Source organism: Chlorocebus sabaeus, chromosome 8, assembly GCF_047675955.1.
Source record: "Chlorocebus sabaeus isolate Y175 chromosome 8, mChlSab1.0.hap1, whole genome shotgun sequence".
Taxonomy (NCBI): domain Eukaryota; kingdom Metazoa; phylum Chordata; class Mammalia; order Primates; family Cercopithecidae; genus Chlorocebus; species Chlorocebus sabaeus.
This window is the reverse complement of record NC_132911.1, coordinates 28,641,608-28,661,613: the sequence shown is the minus strand read 5'-3', so window position 1 is coordinate 28,661,613 and position 20,006 is coordinate 28,641,608. Positions and strand designations below refer to the sequence as shown.

The 20,006-nt window shown below is 38.3% G+C and overlaps 1 protein-coding gene across 15 annotated transcripts in view; it reads right to left on the bottom strand.

Moving 5' to 3' along the window:
• Nucleotides 1-20,006, bottom strand: part of HMBOX1 (homeobox containing 1) — a 178,021-nt gene that overhangs the window by 14,269 nt on the left and 143,746 nt on the right. The window contains exons 7-10 of one of the 15 annotated variants that reach the window (XM_007962064.3): nucleotides 5,460-5,542; nucleotides 3,137-3,232; nucleotides 1,558-1,649; nucleotides 1,246-1,317 (exon numbers count right to left, since the gene is read on the bottom strand). In XM_007962064.3, coding sequence (XP_007960255.1) covers nucleotides 1,246-1,317; nucleotides 1,558-1,649; nucleotides 3,137-3,232; nucleotides 5,460-5,542 — 343 coding nt within the window. The other 14 variants (XM_007962065.3, XM_037983824.2, XM_007962063.3 and 11 more) reach the window with 14 other exon arrangements.

Here is a 20,006-nt window from a genome sequence, read left to right as displayed (position 1 = left end):
AATTCATGGTCCCTCTCTGAACTGAGAAAACTAGACAAAACTTACAATTACATCTTACAGATAAAAAGTGCATTTTTGTAAAAAAAAAAAAAAAAAAGGAATTCTCAATTACAACAGGACATGTGTCTCTGCTGGAAATGGCTACGGGAGAAAGGGGAGGAAGGTGTGGAGCTCTCCTGCTGGAGGCAGCTGTGCAAGGGGAGCGGCAGGCGTCTTACCTAGAACAAGTGTGAGGCTGTCCTCCCCGCGCAGCTCAATGTGTTAAACAATAAAGCTGTGAAGGAAGCTGGCATTGCAGGATGTACGTCAGGCACTGAAGACGGTGTTACAAATAAGGGGTACGTTTCTCACCTGTCATCTTCAGGGGAATTCTGTATCAAAGAGCTTTGGAAAGGGTAAGTCCCTTAAGGAAAAAAACAAACAAAACATGGGATGTGCTGCCCTTAGGGCATCTGTAAAAAAAGATGGAAATGATCCATCTTTGTGGGTAGACTGAAAAATAACAGGAATGTATACGAACAGAAAGACCTTACAGAATATTCTCTTGGGACTAAGAAGTAGAGTCCTAAAGGGAAAAAAATGGTAGTTCTTTGGAAGTGTGGACATCATTGTTTCCTTCTGATGTTCACAGATTAGTTTTTAGAATTTACAAAGGGATCAGCACAGACTTGCATGCATTCTAGGCGTGTGGTAAACAGAGGCTGTTAAAGAACACACTGGACTATATGAGCTGGCTGGGGGGCAAGGAAAAAGCACAGACCCCAGAAAAATGAGAAGTTTTCTTGCTGTGGTCTAGGGGAAGGCACCATGCGTTCTCTGCATATTCCAAATGGAAATTTACATCCTATCAAAATTTTAATGAAATCTGTCAACATCTATGTGGGGGTCAAGAAGGAACTCCCACAGTCTTAGTTACTGAATTACTCCATGCAGTGGCTACAATTAAATACATTTTCCCCAAAAGCAATGCAGAATAAATCAGGGCGAGGTGACGAGTCATGCAGGTTTTGCACTTATGAGAGGATGCATGTGTCAGTGTGCCAGAGACTCTGGAAGAACCACTCCTTTGGGCAGGAGGGTTCCCACTGCAGTGGGGCCAGAGTGAGTGGGGCCTTCCATCGTGCCCTGCATCGGTACATGTTTAGGCATGGGGTCCAGCTGCCCCTAGTACTTCTCAAACACTGAGTGTGTGTTGTGAATGGTGTAACTTGCTTGTTTGGATCAGATCCTCCTCTCTTCTTCTACCTTCTCTGCTTCTCTGCCTCCCTCTGAACTTCTTCCCTCCTCCTCCTCCCCATTGCGTACTTGCCAAGTATCCTGTTGTATGACAATAAATCCATGTGGGTGAATAACGATTTCTCACAAATTCAACAGGACAACCGAATCTTACCACATTCCTTTCAAATTACATGAAATCTAACTAGACACAGGAGCAGAGTGGAGGGACAGTGACTGCTTCCCCTCCCCCACCCCATCAGCCACACCCACGGAACTAAGCTGTCCCACTGTTCCCCTGCTCAGGCACCAAGAACCTCGCCCAGCTGTGCAGGGGCTCACCTGCTCAGAGTAGTCATTCCCGTCAACGTCATCACTGTTCGAGTGGCCTCCTGGACTCTGCACATCTATTCCATGACTCTCCAGGATTGCTGCTTCTTCGAAAAAAGCAAATAGATCCCTAAATTATCTGTTACCTTATCACAATGGCTGAAACACTGAATGAATTTTTGTGCTAAGGAAATTAGAATATAATTAAACAAAAACCTGTATTTCTCTACAGTTGTTTCTTTTAGACTGTAAGATGGATGAAATTCAAATGCATGTAGGTCAAAGGAGGCACACATTTGCCATTCTGGGGTCTCTGCTGCCGTGCATGTTACGTGCTTCATAAATACTTGCTAACTAAACAGTCCTATCTTAGGGTTCTATAAAGCATATGAGAACTGTACTGATGAATAAAAAGTATATTTACAAAGGAAAGGAAATGAAATGAAATGCATTCTATGCCCATACCACGCTCAATGTGCCCGATCTCATCTGATCTTGGAAGCTAAGGAGGGTCAGGTCTGGTTAGTACTTGGATGGGAGAAATGAAATTCAATTTTAGAAGCTAAAAACCAACATCCTACCTGACTCACCAACTTAAATTTCTTATTCTTATGTATTACTGTTACAGTTTTGAATGGGAAAAAATCCTTTATTTCTTCCTTTTTCAGTTGTATTCATAGTTCCCTCTAGGGCACTTCTGGCATTTTTGTTTTCTCTGTTCAGCTTTATTGAAATATAATAAAAATTGTATATATTTATAATGTACAAGGTGATGTTTTGATATGTGTATATATACATGTATACATGATTACATCGAGAATTCACATTTCTGAAATGCTCTTTATCTCTGCCTTTTGCTGCATTCCTTGTCTATTAAGTCTCTTTCATTCCAAACTATTAATCGTTTTGTAATATCTAAGTCGTAGTCCAGTAATAATAAATTCTGGGTATTACACTCCCTTTCTCAAGACCCTACAAGTATCTTTCATATGTACCACAGGAGTAATCAATTGCTCAGGGGCCAAGTCTAATTCTATATTCTAGAACTTTAAGAACAATGAGTTTTATAAAAATGTCATTACCATTACAATAAAAATAGTGCAAATAATACTAACTGTGGTTTATTAAAAAATACAATGAAAGACATTAGGGCAATTTTTGTTAGTCCTAGAAGTTAGGATCTGGCATGGTGGCTCACGCCTGTAATCCCAGCACTTTGGGAGGCCGAGGCGGACAGATCACCTGAGGTCGGGAGTTCGAGACCAGCCTGACCAATATGGAGAAACCCCATCTCTACTAAAAATACAAAATTAGCCAGGTGTGGTGGCGCATGCCTGTAATCCCAGCTGCTCGGGAGGCTGAGGCAGGAGAATCACTTGAACCCGGGTGGCAGAGGTTGTGGTGAGCCGAGATCGCGCCACTGCACTCCAGCCTGGGCAACAAGAGCGAAACTCCATCTCAAAAAAAAAAAAAAAAAAAGAAGAAGTTAGGATCCTTCAGACTTGCAGTTTCTAAACTGAAGTTAATCTTAATATAAACATGACGTTCACAACTGCAGCACAAGAGAAAAGCAGCCTCACTGATACATTACCAATATTGGCTCTCCTCTTGATCTCCTTCCTTCTGTTAGCAAACCAATTATATACTTTCAGGGAGGTAACTCTTTCCAGATCTGACAGTTTTTTGCCTGTAAATACATGCAATAAAATTCAGATAATCTGTATCTGGGATCCAAGAATAAACTAGTTTTAAAGGCTAATATTTTTATTTTGTTGCTTTTGATTACATTTGTTGCCAAAACTATAGATGCAGAGGGATGTTTAAAGTATTACCTGGTACCATGTACACACCCCAATTATTGAATGAATAAATATGTAAATGAATACAAACACAGCAACTAGTAACACAACATGCTTCAATTCAGAAAGCCATACATAATATTAGAGAATTCCACAAAGTTAGTTGGCTAGGGTGCCAGATCCATGTTCATGTGACAGTACTATGGGGGTTTCATTTAATTACCATTATTGTATCAGAATAAGTTACTCTTTTTTTATTTTTTTGAGAAAGGGTCTTACTCTCTTACCTAGGCTAGAATGCAGTGGTGCAATTATAGCTCACTGTAGCCTTGACCTCCTGGGCTGAAGTGATCCTTCCACCTCAGCCCCCCAGGTAGCTGGAACTACAGGCCCAAGCCACCATACCAAGCTAATTTTTGTGGTTTTTGTAGAGATGGGGTCTCACCATGTTGCCCAGGGTAGCCTCCAACTCCTGGGATCAAGCTATCTGCCCACCTTGGCCTCCCAAAATGCTGGGATTACAGGCATGAGCCACACAACGACCCAAGATAAGTTCTTCTTTGTCAAGTATCCAGACAACAAAAATTTACTTACATCTTTAAGACCTTATGTTAACTAATTACCTGCTGTCTTAGGACAGAGGATATTATACATGTTTTCTTGAAGGCTGAAGGCCGCTATGACTATCCATTATTGTAACTGGGTTTGACTACATAGCACAATTCAAGCTGCATTTTAGATTTACCATCTTTGAAGTCCAGTGTGATTTTTTTTTTTTTTCTGAGATGGCGTCTCACTCTCTCCCCCAGGCTGGAGTGCCGTGGCGCGATCTCACTGCAAGCTCCGCCTCCCGGGTTCACGCCATTCTCCTGCCTCAGCCTCCCGAGTAGCTGGGACTACAGGCGCCTGCCACCACGCCTGGCTCATTTTTTTGTATTTTTAGTAAGGACAGGGTTTCACCGTGTTAGCCAGGGTGGTCTCGATCTCCTGACCTCATGATCCGCCTGCCTTGGCCTCCCAAAGTGCTGGGATTACAGGCGTGAGCCACTGCATCCGGCAAGAAGTCCAATGTGGTTTTTTATCGATAGTACCATGCTTGCCAATACAGACCCCTCTGTAACATTCCCTCCTCACCTTTCCTTTTGTTTTTCGGCTATTAATCCAGTGTGTGAAGAAACCAGAAAGCAGATTTGTTAGGGTCTTGATGATACGGGGGCAACATGTTCCAGGGAGAGTTCAAGTTTCTGCACAGCTTTAGGGCTGGGACTTTTGGCATGTTTGAAACAGGGTACAGATTCCTTTCACTTATGTGTCACTGGAGCAGAGTTTGTAGGGTCTGCATTGCTAGAAGTCTGGCTTCTGGGTGAGGGAGAATGAAGGTCTACTTAATTTTATAAAACATTGATACTTTCATATGTAGCCTTTAGGCCAATCAAAATAACTGGCCACATGGAAATCGTATTGGATCTATTAACTGAAAATGGTTTATGTTTAACAAAATCTGTAAAATGTGAAATAATATTTTAGCACAAGGAAGAAAATACATTTGAAATATTTAAGTGGGTCTGTTGAGTTTGGAACAACAGGACTTCAAAATGGTACCTGCCCTAAATTTTTCTTAGCTAAGCAAGCAGAAGTCATCTCAATGTGTAAAGGAGATAGAAACTAACTACAAAAAGAATTCTTTTCCCAAAGAGAAATACAGCATTTTACAATTTATAACAATTGTTTTAAAAAATTCTATCTTAATTTTATATTGACAAAGCTTGCTTAAATATTTAAAACTTTAACACTGTTTCATAATATCTTTTAGCTAAATTCTTGGAAAAGGAAATCTACACATTAAAAAAATAGTAATTTCAAGGTCTCATATCTCATGTAGGGTCATTCCTTGAAAACTCTCCTATGTGAGCATTTGATTTTGAGTATCATAAAAACATCCCTCAGAAGTACTGTGTGAGCAGGACAGGGCACTGGCCACCTGCTGAAGGATGGCACAGACTGAGCTGGGAGCACTATGCCAACGCACACACAAGATTAACTGTCCTAGATGTCAACCTGTAACCAAGCGCTGTGCTGCACCACCACAGAGGAAGGCTGTGCCTGCGACCTTACCTGGCTTCTGTATAACTGCATTGCAAGCGTTTGCAATTTCTTCCCTCTTTGCTTCATCTGGGTATTGATTCTCATTGAAGTAACTGCAGAGGCAACCAATACAAACACAAAGTTTTTATTTTTCAAACATACTCTCATTAAAACACTAAGTCGTTGAAAAATATGTGCTGTAAGATGCCACACGTAAGTGTCTAGGTCCAGGCTGTCAAATGGAATGTCCTGTGATAGTAGAATCTTCTATGCCGTCCAGTATGGTAGCCAAAACTCAAAAATGGCTACTGAGCACTTGAAAGGAGGCTAATGTCAGGGATGGAATTTGAATTTTATTTAATTTTAATTTAAATTTGAATAGCTCCATGTGACTAGTGGCTATTATATGGGACAGAACAGGTCTACATACTGCTGTGCTTCATTAAAAGATGTCATTGATATAGCAAAAATTTGAAATTACCCACATATCCATCAATAGGAGAATGGCAGAACAAATTATGGGGTATCTATACTTATACATTGCTATTTAAAACTAGTAGGAAAAAATAAGTTAGAGTTCTGTCCACTGACCTGGAGGGATGTTTATGACATATTTCTAAGTGAGGAAAACTATCCGCAGAATAATACTGAAAACACTGTTATTTTCAATATTGGTATTATACCAATAATAATATGAAAATATCATTACAGAGTTTAAAAATTCCTATGTGTACATAAGTTTGCATAGATGAAAGCTGGAAGACTACACAGTAAGCTTAACTGGTTACTGATTTGTGGGGAGGGGGCTTAGTGGGAGGAGTTTAAACATTTTCTTTTTCATTTGTTAAAAAAATATGTATTACTTTTGCACTTTTTAAAGAACAGTAGTACTTTAAAGAAAGAATAAATTTACTTAACCTATCCTTAGAATTCTCAGACCCATCAGACTGCATGTGGGAATAGAATGCTTATTAGTGCTACTTTTTCAGTCACCCATGAGTTTAAAAAAAGAAAAGGAGAACTTTCATGGTTTCAACTTGGAAACTTCCAATGAGGAAATGGGCCCCTGTCAAATTCTAGCACCTACCATTTTTTCACGGGTTTCCCTTTCCCTGTAATCCAGCCTTTCTTAAGCCTTCAGCACTCCTGTCTGCACTGGTGGAAATGCCATCCTACTGTGAATAGCACTGGAGGCCCCAGCCCTTCCTGAGGATGACCTGCAAACCCAGCTCCTAACACTGACTCCCTCTTCTCACCGCCCACTCTTCCTCGGAGGGCATGCCTTCACTGCAGTTATTTATTTATTTAGCCTCATCTGATGTCTCATCTGATGTAGTCCTGACTCACAGCAGCTGCCCCCACCTAACTACCTTTTCTTCTGTAAAACTTACGTCATATAGCTATATCCTCCCAGTCTTGTCAACTACCACCCTCCACCATGGTCTTCTGCTTTATTTGAGCATCTCTTCCTGCACAATTTTCTGCTGTCATTTCTGGGACTCCAGTGTGCATACTGAGGATTTTTCCAAGTCACTACCCTCATAATTGCTTCACTTTCACATTTCTAATGGCTTCTGTCTCTGCTCTATGTCTGCTATTTACTTAGGCTAAGAAGCTTTGGATTAACTCTGAGAACTAACAGCATGGCTGTCACCTAGGAGCCAGTTAGAAGAGCAGAATCTCAGACCCCACCTCAGACTTACTAAATCAGAATCTGAATTTTAACAAGATTTCCAGGTGACCTAAATGCACAGGTCATAACTTCTGAGATGTACTGGATGAGTTCATTTACACAAAATTTAACAAAAAGCAGATACTAAGTACCTAATATGTGCTTGTCACTGTGGATAAAGAAAGATGATGTAGTTTCCGACTCCGAAGTGTTCACAGTCCACTAGAGAGAGACATGTAAGTCAATACCCTGTGGTGAAATGCCACAGGATGTACGGACAGAGCCCTGACGGAGCATGGATGAATGTGTGCTCAGTGTTGTTGGCAGGAGCCTGGAAAGGCATCACTGAGGAGTGCCATCTGAATTAGGTCTAGAGGATGTGCAGGAGATTGCAAGGCAGAGAAGAGGAGGAAAAGCATTTTATTTAAGAGGGAACAGCATATGCAAAGGCAAAATGGCAGATAAAAGCTTTTGAGGATTCTGGGCATAGAGAAGAGTTAAATGTGGCTAGAACATAGGGCTTGTACAAAGCAATGAGATACTGGCCTGGAAAGGTGGGATGGGGCCAGTTTGTGAAGACCCTTGTGTGTTCCTCAAGAAGACTTCATACTGAAATAAACGGGGTGCCTTCGAGGTTTCCAAGATACACAGAGATATACTCCCACCTGTTCTTTAGAAAGACAACACTTTATCTTCAAGGCTTAACCCTTGGAATTCTACCTCCATGATCTTCAATTCTGAAATTCCCCAGTCAACTTTGTATTTACCTATGCCTCCTCTTCAAAATAATTTGTTCTGCACTTTCTTTATTTTAACTCCTTAATTCCCCCAACCACCAGTTAAAAAAACAAAACAAAACAAAAACAAAAACAATCTTTGTTTTTCACTCCTCTTTGGGCTTCACCTGTCATTTCTTAGCCTGAACTCCATGGCATGCAAAATCAGCAACTTTCCTTAGAGAAACTGGGTTGTTTAGCTTTTCTGTCCTTCCACCATAGTCCAGTCAATCTCCTACCCTGCAGAAAGCAACTTCCATTTATTTTCTTCCATCCTTTTCTCAGGGGACCAAGTGTTCCTGGACAAAGTCATAAAATAGGGCCAATTGGTTTTTTAATAAATCCACATTTTTCAACCTTAACTGAGACCCTCATTTCTGTTGGGAATTCTTTTGGTCTTTTCTAACCAATTGCCTTTCGTATCCCATCTTTCCTGCCCCATTTACCTGAAAACTTTGCACTCTCTTACCCCAAGCCCTCAAATTGACCACTGTCACTTTTTGCAGATGACCTTGCTTTCTCTCTTATGATGATGGAGATTATTTAATATGAGTTAATTGCTTGGCTTCTCAACTTGTACACTGTTCTAAGCATTACTCATTCATTTGTCTTATGGCAGAGGAAGATGCATGCATTCTCCTCCTCTTCAAGGTCAACTTCTCCGCTTTTGTCTTTGACCTCATTCCCCTTCCTTTCATTTTCTCAACTCTCTCCTTTCTTTCCTGCATATCTCATCTTTTCCATGTGCCCATACAGTGATCTTACTTCACTGTTTTTATAATACATATTTCTTCATTATTGTGATCTCTGAAGTCAGGATGCATTTTATAATTGGTGGTGTTCTGTCTCCCTTACTGGCACGTCAAATAAGGTGTGTCTTACAATCCAAGGCCTTCTTAGACTTGATGGGATACACTAGTTACTAAGACCTACGGGTTCCTTTTAAGCAATAGCTCTTTGGCCAGTACACCTCATTGTGATAACTTTTCTTCCAAGTGACTGCAAAGCCTGTGATGACACTGTATCCGCTCCAGTGCCTGATTAATATTCCTAAAGCATATCTCTAGTTACTATCCTGTTCAGAAATTCTCAAAGGTTTATTATAGAGGTGTTCAAAGTCCCCTCTAAACAACCTCATAAAAACCCTAGAAGAAAACCTAGGTAATACCATTCAGGACATAGGCATGGGCAAGGACTTCATGCCTAAAACACCAAAAGCAACAGCAACAAAAGCCAAAATTGACAAATGGGATCTAATTAAACTAAAGAGCTTCTGCACAGCAAAAGTAACTACCATCATAGTGAACAGGCAACCTACAGAATGGGAGAAAATTTTTGCAATCTACTCATCTGACAAAGGGCTAACATCCAGAACCTACAAAGAACTCAAAAAAATTTACAAGAAAAAAACAACCCCATCAAAAAGTGGGCAAAGGATATGAACAGACATTTCTCAAAAGATGACATTCATACAGCCAACAGACACATGAAAAAATGCTCATCATCACTCGTCATCAGAGAAATGCAAAACAAAACCACAATGAGATACCATCTCACACCAGTTAGAATGGCAATCATTAAAATATCAGGAAACAACAGGTGCTGGAGAGGATGTGGAGAAATAGGAACACTTTTACACTGTTGGTGGGACTGTAAACTAGTTCAACCATTGTGGAAGACAGTGTGGCAATTCTTCAAGGATCTAGAACCAGAAATACCATTTGATCCAGCCATCCCATTACTGGGAATATACCCAAAGGATTATAAGTCATGCTGCTATAAAGACACATGCACATGTATGTTTATTGCGGCACTATTCACAATAGCAAAGACTTGGAATCAACCCAAATGTCCATCAGTGACAGACTGGATTAAGAAAATGTGGCACATATACACCATGGAATACTATGCAGCCATAAAAAAGGATGAGTTCGTGTCCTTTGTAGGGACATGGGTGCAGCTGGAAACCATCATTCTCAGCAAACAACCTCTACATCTTTATCTGCTACTCCCATATATGCATGCTACCACCTAGGAAAATGGAATAACTCTATAAACTCCTTGCATCTCTATACCTTTCTCTTGCAAGTACATCAGCTTTTTGCCTCCCCCCACCCCGCAGTGCAAATCTTATCTTTCAGGGTACACCTCAAATATCACCTCTTGGCCAATCATATGTATTTTTTTGCCCTATGAATCCCACTGCACTTCATCTATTCCTCTCTTACATATCTTTCATCTTGTATTACAGTTATCACTGTATACATCTGTCTTCTACTGCACTGAAAACCACATGATACCAGGGTACAAGTCTGACTCATCCTCACACACACTCCTCACTAATGATAGTGCTGACTAGTCAATAATGATAGACAAAGGCACCACCGACCCAGTGTGGGGGCCTCCAAAAGAAATGGATCTCACAGTAAATGAACTGCTAACAAGCGAGGGCAAAGAGGTATTGCAAAACGGATCTTGAAGGATACGTACTAAGGGGTTAGCAATGACTATCTCCAAGAAGTGACAGTGTTGGGGATGGGGGTAAAAACGGAAAATATTGGTGGCAATTAAGAATGATTTTCACTTTTTCTTGGAGAAATAAGAAAAAAAATTTTAAAAATTGACATTCTGCCTTATATACCTCTCTGTTGAATTTCTGAAATAAACACATGCTATTTTTATAAATTACTTTTTAAGAAGAGAACTTGGGAGACACAATACAATATTTAAGAACTAGTTTAATGATTAATACAACTCTGTAACTATTTATGTTTGGAAAGTGTATTTGGACCAGCTAGAAAATATTAGGATTGTGATTTCTGTTCTTGTGACAAATAGATAAAGTCATGCTATCTCTGGAAGCTAAATTAGAATTTGCAGTTATTCATGGTATATATAATTTTTTGTACTGAGTTAAAAAGGTTTAAAATGAATTAAATTTAATTAAAGATTAAAATTAATCTGTATTTTTAGGATCTAACTATATAAAATAAAGAAGACCAGAGTAAAAAAGGAAATCAGTAACTTTTTCCAAATCAAAGGCTAAAGAAAATAAGAATTGATTCAATATGGTTTTAAATCTCTAAGTCTGGTAACTAATTAATCCTTTCTTCTCTACTAAAGACCTGTTATTTTTGTAATTAAGAAATGTAGGCCTATTAAAAAATATTAATTTTCATTGAAACATGCTATTGTAGCTGGAGGAGTACACAAAGGACTGTTAGCACAACTCTCTTCTTTCTCTATTTCTGTAATGTTTCAGTGTTTAAAAAATATTAATTCAAGATACAGAGTATAATCTAAATGGATAAAATGACATTTACAGTACCTCATGGTAAAATTTAAGTTTAAAACGTAATAAGATTTTTCACTGCAAAACTCTTAAAACTTTTTTGTGAGAAAAGACATACAATATTGATATAAGTAGAAGAGTTTTTTGAAAAGATAAAGGTAGACCAGGAAATTAAAATACCAAACAACTATGTATTACATGACTCTGCATAAGGCATTGTACTTGAGGGGTATGAGTAATTTCAAAATATGGGCCCTGATTATGGTTCAGTTGAGAAGAAGATATAAAAAAATTAAATAATAAAAGGAGTCAAAACATAACTGTGACAAAATAAAATGCATCTAGCTTCTAATTAAGTATAAAACAACATGTTAAATTCAGAAAAGAGTGATATCTCTATGGACTGGGCTGATCTGGGAAAGCTCATTGAATTGGGCAGGCTTCTGAGGGGTGAGCAGGTTGCAGGCATTGGAGAGGCAAGGGCAACAGTAATAGTAAAGACAAAACTATGAAGGTATAAAACTTAAGACATGCTTGAAAAACAGAAGGCAACTAGTGATGTGATCTGATTAGGCTATAGGGCTTACAGAAGGATGGTCATACACGCTGGTTTGCCTGACATAGTGCTGTTTTCTTGGATTATTAACAAATCCCATCTTAATCTCCCAGAGTGTCCCGCTTTGGACAATAAATTATATGGCCACTCTAGGACCACACTACATTATATATATATATATATATGTATCTGAATTTAATGTCAACTAAAATCCTCTAAATCTTTTTCACATGTGCTCTGATGAGGAGGATATGGTAATTGCTCAGAAAAAAAGGAAGCATCAAGAGGAAGATGGCTATAGTTTCTATCTACTCACAAAAGGAGGTATTTAAGCCCAAAAAATATGCTTGGCATATAATAGACAGTAAGTATCTAATGAACAGATGGTTGAATAAATGAATACATCAGGGAATAAATAAATGAGAAAAGGAAACAAAGGTGAAAACAGAAAACAGTGGTTTCAGTTAAGACTTTTGGTAAAACCCAGACTATCTCAGGAGAAAGTGAGGATTTCACCATTTTGTACAATTATCTTCTCTAAGTAAATTTGGTGGTTTTAGCCTAAGCTATTTTTGTTTTATTTGTATTTATTTTTGATATTTGTGTTTATTTCTGAGCTATATATAACCAAAATGAACTGCCAATGAAGTTGGGAAATAGATCTAATAACTTTGATTTTGAATATACTGAATTAGTCATTCATTTCAATCACCCAAAAACGTTAAGTCCTAGTGTATACCAGGCAGTTGGCTAAATGGTGGCAAAGGTGAACCAGACAAAGCTTCCCCAAGTAGTCACCAGGAGATACAGGTATGTAAAGAAGATATTATGAAGTATTGTAAAAGAAATTGTATTAGTTGTATGAATACGGTACCGCGGTAGCAGAGAGGAATGTATATTTGGGCAGGGTCTTGAAGAAATAGCAAGGGTTTTCAGGGCAGAGAGGGTGGGTGCAGGGAAATGTTGTCAGGCAGAGGAAACAACACGATATCCAAAGGCAGTGAAAGAGTCACGAAAGAGCTTACAATGTTCCGAAAATGGGAAGGAGTTTAGTATGGCTAGAATACACAGCGTATGATGGGGGGTTGTGAAAGGATGGGTCCAGATTTTAAAGGGTATGGAGTTAACTTTGTAGGCAACTGGGAGCTATAATTTAAAGCAGAGGTATTCTAAGATCAAACTTATTTTTGTAGGGCAATATCTCTGCTGATACTAGAGGCAGAAGCCAGTTAGGCAGCTGTGATGATGGCTGTGGAGAAGGTCTGAAGTAGGTTGAGGCCTGGACATAGAAAAGAAAGGTGAGATTCAAGAGATGCTTCGGAATGGTGATAAAATGCATTCAAGACAGCCCTAGGAACAGTACACACTGTTATTCACCTTCCAACATTTTGGATTATTTTGAAGGACTAGAAATTTCTGTTACCAAGTGGATAAACTGTAGGAGAACTTGGCTGCTGGACTCTAAAGGGGACCTGTTTCTGAAATGAAACTCTGGAGCTCGAAACATACTTCTAGTCCATATGAAATGTATATAGCCCTAGACATTTCCTAAGACAAAACAGGAAAAGAAGTATAAACAAAAGTCCACAGGTAGCAATAAAAAAGTGATAAAATAAATCTGGAGGGCACTACACTTCTACAGACAAAGGACACCGTCAGCTGACTGATCAGTGAATGTCTTCACAGGGAGAAACCAAATGATCTTTTGCCAGACAATGACAGCAAAGAATTAAAATGAAAAGTGGCAAAATAATTTACATGAGATGAGAAACCATAAGCTAGTAACAAATGGAAATGTCCTTGAACCACTTTCATTTCAATAACACTGAAGTCTATAAAAATTGCAGCCAAAGAATTCCTTCTTTTGTGTCTGCGTGAGCATATAGAAAAGACAGAGACTGACTCTCCAAGCAAGGGATAATGCCATGTAAATGAACATGTTCTTCTGTGCCTTCCTGTGAACTATCTCTGCTAAAGAGATATTTAAACCTCATCATTTCAGTTATCCAAAATAAGGTTTTAGGATTGCCAGACATTTCCCACTAAGTACAATTCAGTGTGTATTTCTTCATCACCAAGTAAACTTACTGGGCAGTGGGCAGGAAAGGCCTGCTTTTAGAAGAAAGATTACTCTTTCAGAAGAAGGAAAAAAACCAGCTTTAAACTAACATACTTTAGAACCTAAGTCCTATCTCCTATTTGAGAGTATCTATGTGGTAAATGATCTCTGGAAATAAACAAAACGATTTCCATATCCAACCACCAGGGACTGGGTAATAAATAAGAGGATATTCTTAAAATGGATTTAGTCAATGAAAATCATGTTTTCAAATATCATACAAGTGAGAAAGTATAAAACACATATCTGGCACAATCATCTTTTGTTTGAAAAGATGTGTAGATATATACATAATACACAGAAAAATGACCCAAATGAAATATGCCAAATGTTAACAGTTACTATCTTTGGATTGTAGTATTAAGAGGTATTTTAATTTTCTTTATATTTTCTTGTGTATCCCTCAATTTTATATATTAAGCATGTGCTAATTTTATAATTTAGAAAAGCATTATTTGAAAATAAAGTTTGCTGTCTTAAAGTATCAGCAAAATGGAATTAGATTAAAATTATTCTTAAATAATAAACTTTAGCCTATCTTAATGCCTTTTAGCAACAAACCAATTTACATTTTAAAAGTTTGTTTTGCATACACACTGAGGTATAACAAACAAAAGATGTTCTATACTAATGTATTTTTTACAGATGAGCTTATTTTTAACTCCATGGGGACTTAATAAAATAAATAATGGCTCTGTCCATATCAACCTTTTAGAAGGTGTGAGCATAAGCTAAAATATAAATGAGTTCTGTTACAGAAGAAGCTGTAAGTTTTCATGACTTTGCAGCATCTTAAGGTTTTAAAATAGAATAGCCTGTGAAAAGAGAAGAGAGTTCTAAACGGAAAAATTAGTACTGACCTAGGAAGAGATTCACATGAGAAAGTGAATTCTTGAAGCCTAATTTACAAATGCCTATGGAATCCCATAACACAGCTCATTACACATGGATTTAGATGTAACACAGAGTAGATCTGACAAAGAATCAAAGACCTTTAAGCTGAAAGCTTCTTTATTTTGCAGGGGAGGACATGAACTTTGCAAATGAGGAGCCAGAGAGAACTGACTTGCTCAAGGTCACGTGACCTGTAACTCAGGTTTCTTGACTTAGTTCACTAGATCAGGAAAAGCCATTACTCAGCTAAGAGACATGGTATTGTTTCTGACTTCATTTAACATATGTAATGCAAATCTCTGTATCAATGAATCACCTAGACCAAGTTTCTGTTAATTTCACAAGAGTTCCTGGAAGCAATGATGTGGTGGCACCAGAAAGAAACTCGTGATAGCCCAAGGACCACAGTTACATCTCATCTAGCCTTGCCTTTTCCTCTTTGGGAAAGGAAATCTAATTGCCCTGCAGACACAACCATAACACTGACCTCCCTTTTTTCCTGGGCAGAGGAGAATTAAATAAACCCTGGGACTTCTCACTTGAAACAGAACATCAACACCCATTAAGTGTGTCTACTACACAGTTAACCTATCTTAGAAGAGTTAGTACCTCTTCAGACACTAGCAGAAAACAAAGCTTCCAAGTCATTATCAGGATGGTAGGATGCTTTTCTTTACTTGTTTAAAAAAAAGAAAAAAATCCATACATCAGAATAAGAATTATGGACACCATGTATGAAACGTGCCCTAACATAAAGTTTTCCTTTCCCCAGGCCCTTCACTGCAAAGACTCTATGTTTAAATGTTTCCTTTATTTGCAGCATGCTAATAGCCACTAGATTCCACTTGCTAATTGATAAACAGGTGTCAAGCATAACACTGGATTTAGAAGGTGAGTTTTTAGTACACTTTATCCTATTACTAAGCCCTCAAAACAACACAGGCTATCACTTGTCCTAAAACATGCAGTCTTAAATGACGTGCTACCACATTAGAGGTTTGGTGTGAGTCTTATTACTATGTAATAATTGGTTTTCCTTCTAATGTGTACTATCTTTTAATTATGTCTGTGAAGACCATGAAAAGAATGGAGACAATTTTCTAGAGTTGTCACAAAAACAGTAAAACTGACAAATTTGAACCAAATCTTAAAGAAAAACTGAGAAACAGTATTTCTCCTAAAACATGTCTTTTGACTACCACTGAATTTAGCAAGTATTTGCTTAGCCCTCCATTTTATTTAAATAATGAAGAAAAAGAACATGCACAAGAGGGCAGTGTTTGGTTTTGCTAGTCTGTGGATTTCTTAGTTTCCTAATGAAAAGACCAAATGTGAGTGATAACTAAGGTCATACCAGTGGAAACCACGGTACCTTGGAGAGTAAACTGCACTTAACCAGTTCCCAAACTCCTAGGGCACAGGTAGTGGTATACTCCTTCCTCCATTTGCTCCACTTTAGCTAGATGCCAGTTGCATCTTGCTCTCTCTGTTTTGTCAGCCTTCGCTGGTAGGAAGTAGGTTTACCAAAGAGGTTTGTAAGGTGACCCAGAATTAAGTTTCTCATTCATGGTGTACAAGGTGTCCCAAGGCAGGGAATCTATTCTTTTTTTTTTTTAAGTGCTGAATTATAAACTGGTCACTTACAAACTTGACACGACTGATCAATAATTATTATAACATGGAGATCAACAGAACAGGATTGATAAGGATCAATCCATTGTTTTTTGCATGGTTTTTCTTATGATCAATACTATGCTTCTGCAAAATGACTACCTCTTGCTAAAAGGCTATTGTATTGTCTGTATCTAAAATGAGAGCTGGTCCTCCCAGGGATCAATCCAAATTCCTTTTTTTTTTTTTTATTTTTTATTATTATACTTTAAGTTCTAGGGTACATGTGCATAACGTGCAGGTTTGTTACATATGTATACTTGTGCCATGTTGCTGTGCTGCACCCATCAACTCGTCAGCACCCATCAACTCGTCATTTACATCAGGTATAACTCCCAGTGCAGTCCCTCCCCCCTCCTCCCTCCCCATGATAGGCCCCGGTGTGTGATGTTCCCATTCCAGAGTCCAAGTGATCTCATTGTTCAGTTCCCACCTATGAGTGAGAACACGCGGTGTTTGGTTTTCTGTTCTTGTGATAGTTTGCTGAGAATGATGGTTTCCAGCTGCATCCATGTCCCTACAAAGGACACAAACTCATCCTTTTTTATGGCTGTATAGTATTCCATGGTGTATATGTGCCACATTTTCTGAATCCAGTCTGTCACTGATGGACATTTGGGTTGATTCCAAGTCTTTGCTATTGTGAATAGTGCTGCAATAAACATACGTGTGCATGTGTCTTTATAGTAGCATGATTTATAATCCTTTGGGTATATACCCAGTAATGGGATGGCTGGGTCATATGGTACTTCTAGTTCTAGATCCTTGAGGAATCGCCATACTGTTTTCCATAATGGTTGAACTAGTTTACAATCCCACCAACAGTGTAAAAGTGTTCCTATTTCTCCACATCCTCATAAGCAGCAAACCAAGCATGGAGAACAGCATAGATTCTTTTAAGAATCAGAGGTGCATTGGTCTGGGATTATCCTGATATGTCTCTGAAGGCAGAGGGAGAAACACAATACTTTATATACAGGGATACTTATTACTTTTTCTTAAACCTAGAGTTTTACTTCTTTTTTCTTAGGTTTGCTGCTGTTTTAGGTGGGAGTCAATCAAACTACAAGGATATAGATAAATGAGTCTTCAATTGCCTTTGTTTGTTTATTTATTTATTTTGAGACGGAGTCTCACTCTTGCCTAGGGTAGAGTGCAATGGCGCAATCTCAGCTCACTGCAACTTCCGCCTCCTGGGTTCAAGTGATTCTCCTGCCTCAGTCTCCCAAGTAACTGGGATTACAGGTGCGCACCACTATGCCTATTTTTCTGTATTTTTAGTAGAGACAGGTTTCACCATGTTAGCCAGGCTGGTCTCGAACTCCTGACCTCAGGTGATCCAACCGCCTCGGCTTCCCAAAGTGCTGGGATTACAGGCATGAGCCACTGTGCCTGGCCCTCAATTGCGTTTTAAAAAGCCAAATTAATTCTGATCACATCTGACCAAAAAATGTGCTACTTATATTAATACTGACAGAGCTGGAAAGTTATCTTACCAATTGTATACAAGCTAGATAAATTTCTTCACAGTCACACTGCAGAGCAAAAATATTTTGATGACAAGCCTGGTAAGATGATGATAATCACATAATAGTGTCAAGAAAGACAGAAACATAATCTGGCATTTTAATTTAATGGATGACATGTCAAAGTAGGAACCAATTAAATAGAATATATGGATGAGACACTATTATAATCAAGGCTCCTAGGTTTTCAAAGTACTCTTAAGATCACTTTTAGATGCCTCCTACCACTAAACTAGCACAGTCCATTCAGATCCTACCAACTGAGATCTTCAAACACCAAAGACATATACAAGCCTCTGTACATGTTGTGTATGTTTAGTATAACAATAATGATTTCTTAATGCCATTAAGGCCAGAACCACATTTGTCTTGGTAATTACTGTATTGCCCATTATCTATTACAATGATTGGTACAAAGTAGAAGCTCAATACATATTTGCTTGAGTTTTTGAAGGTTCACTAGTTTTCTGTGAAGATTTTCCAATTCATCTATAAGTTGATTTCCCTTGGTATTAATGTTTGTAATATGATGCCTAGAATTCTGCTCTGGGATGAATCATATACTTAACTGGTCACTCGTTATATACAATACCAGTATTTACCTAACTGTGCTTAATTTATTTGTAAACTGTGGCCACAGAACATTGTTATGAGGAACATGGGGTCTTTTGCCCTGTTTAATTGGCTTGGGGACTAGAGAAATAAGGGGTATACCATTTGTACAATATGAAACTGCTGGCAAAGCACCTCTATGAGGATAGGGAAAAATTTTAATCTGCCTCAAAAACATCATGATAATTTCTCTTCTGGCTATTTCTGTTTGACCAAAAAGGAACCAGGAAGTATAATTTGCCAATTTTAAAATGCATTTAAGCACAGTTCATCTTCTTACTGGCTATGAGAAATGGATTGGGATAACTTTACCTGTCAATAAGTGGGAAAGTTTTGTTGTTTTTTCCTCAAATAGTCTAATGGATTGAAATGAGGTCATGTCCAGGCTCCTGCTGTCTCATATAAATGTTAAGAACTGCCTTCTATTTGTAGAGACATACAGGAGGTGTAGTTCATTATGTTCCACCCGAGTCATTCCATAAGGAGTATAAAAGAGGGTAAACTCCTTTTAAAATACAACTTCCAGCATAATTAATTCCAAAATTTATAGTGTATTCTTCCAGCATGTTCTCTTAGAACAGCAATGACATCAGAAGAGAGGGGAAGGAAGACCAGCTTGCCAGGGGTTGCAGTGGTGGCAAAACAACCTAAGGGAGGGCAGAGTGTATGTTTTACATCCTCGTTCATTACAGGCCAGGACAAACATCACATTTTAAAGGACTCAACTCTGCTCCCACAAAATGTTTTTTTAAATGGATGAAAATGATATAATGTTCTAAGGAAAACGACACTGAGGCATTCAAAAGTAATTTTCCTCCTTTTTTGAGTCATTTTGATTGGATCACTTTAAATCTTCTAATTATTATTATTTATCATCAAACTGATTTGAATGACTTAGGATTTTAACAAAATTAGAAAACACTGCACTACCATATCTCCCACGTTGAGTCTAACATGTACGGTGGGGAAAAAGGGTGGTAACATTTTCTAATGTTGTTAAAGTTATAGGATCTTCTTAAATATTCGATCAAGTTCAAGTGACACTCTGGTACCCATCTCTTGTGTGAGATTTTTAACCTGACTCCTCCAATGGACTTAGCCTGCCAGGGCTAGGAGCTAATCTTTCCATACTCCTCAGCACGGGGTACAGCGTTGAGGACCAACACTATTAGAAAAAGTATGTTCCTAAAGCCATACCAAAGTACTCCTATTAGATAGGTATGGTTATTAAAATCGTTTATAACAAGCAATTTCCATAAGGACACATAGCTGGTGAGTAAGAGGGTAGGGCCTGGAGCACCAGTTGTTCTAACTCCAAAGTCTGTGTTTTTAACCATAATGTCATCAGGAAAAAAAAAAAAAAAAAAGTTAAAAAAAAAAAAGTACAAACTATTCAGTATATAAGGTAAATTATTTATTTCTCTCAATATTTATATTTGGATATTTATGGATTTTTACA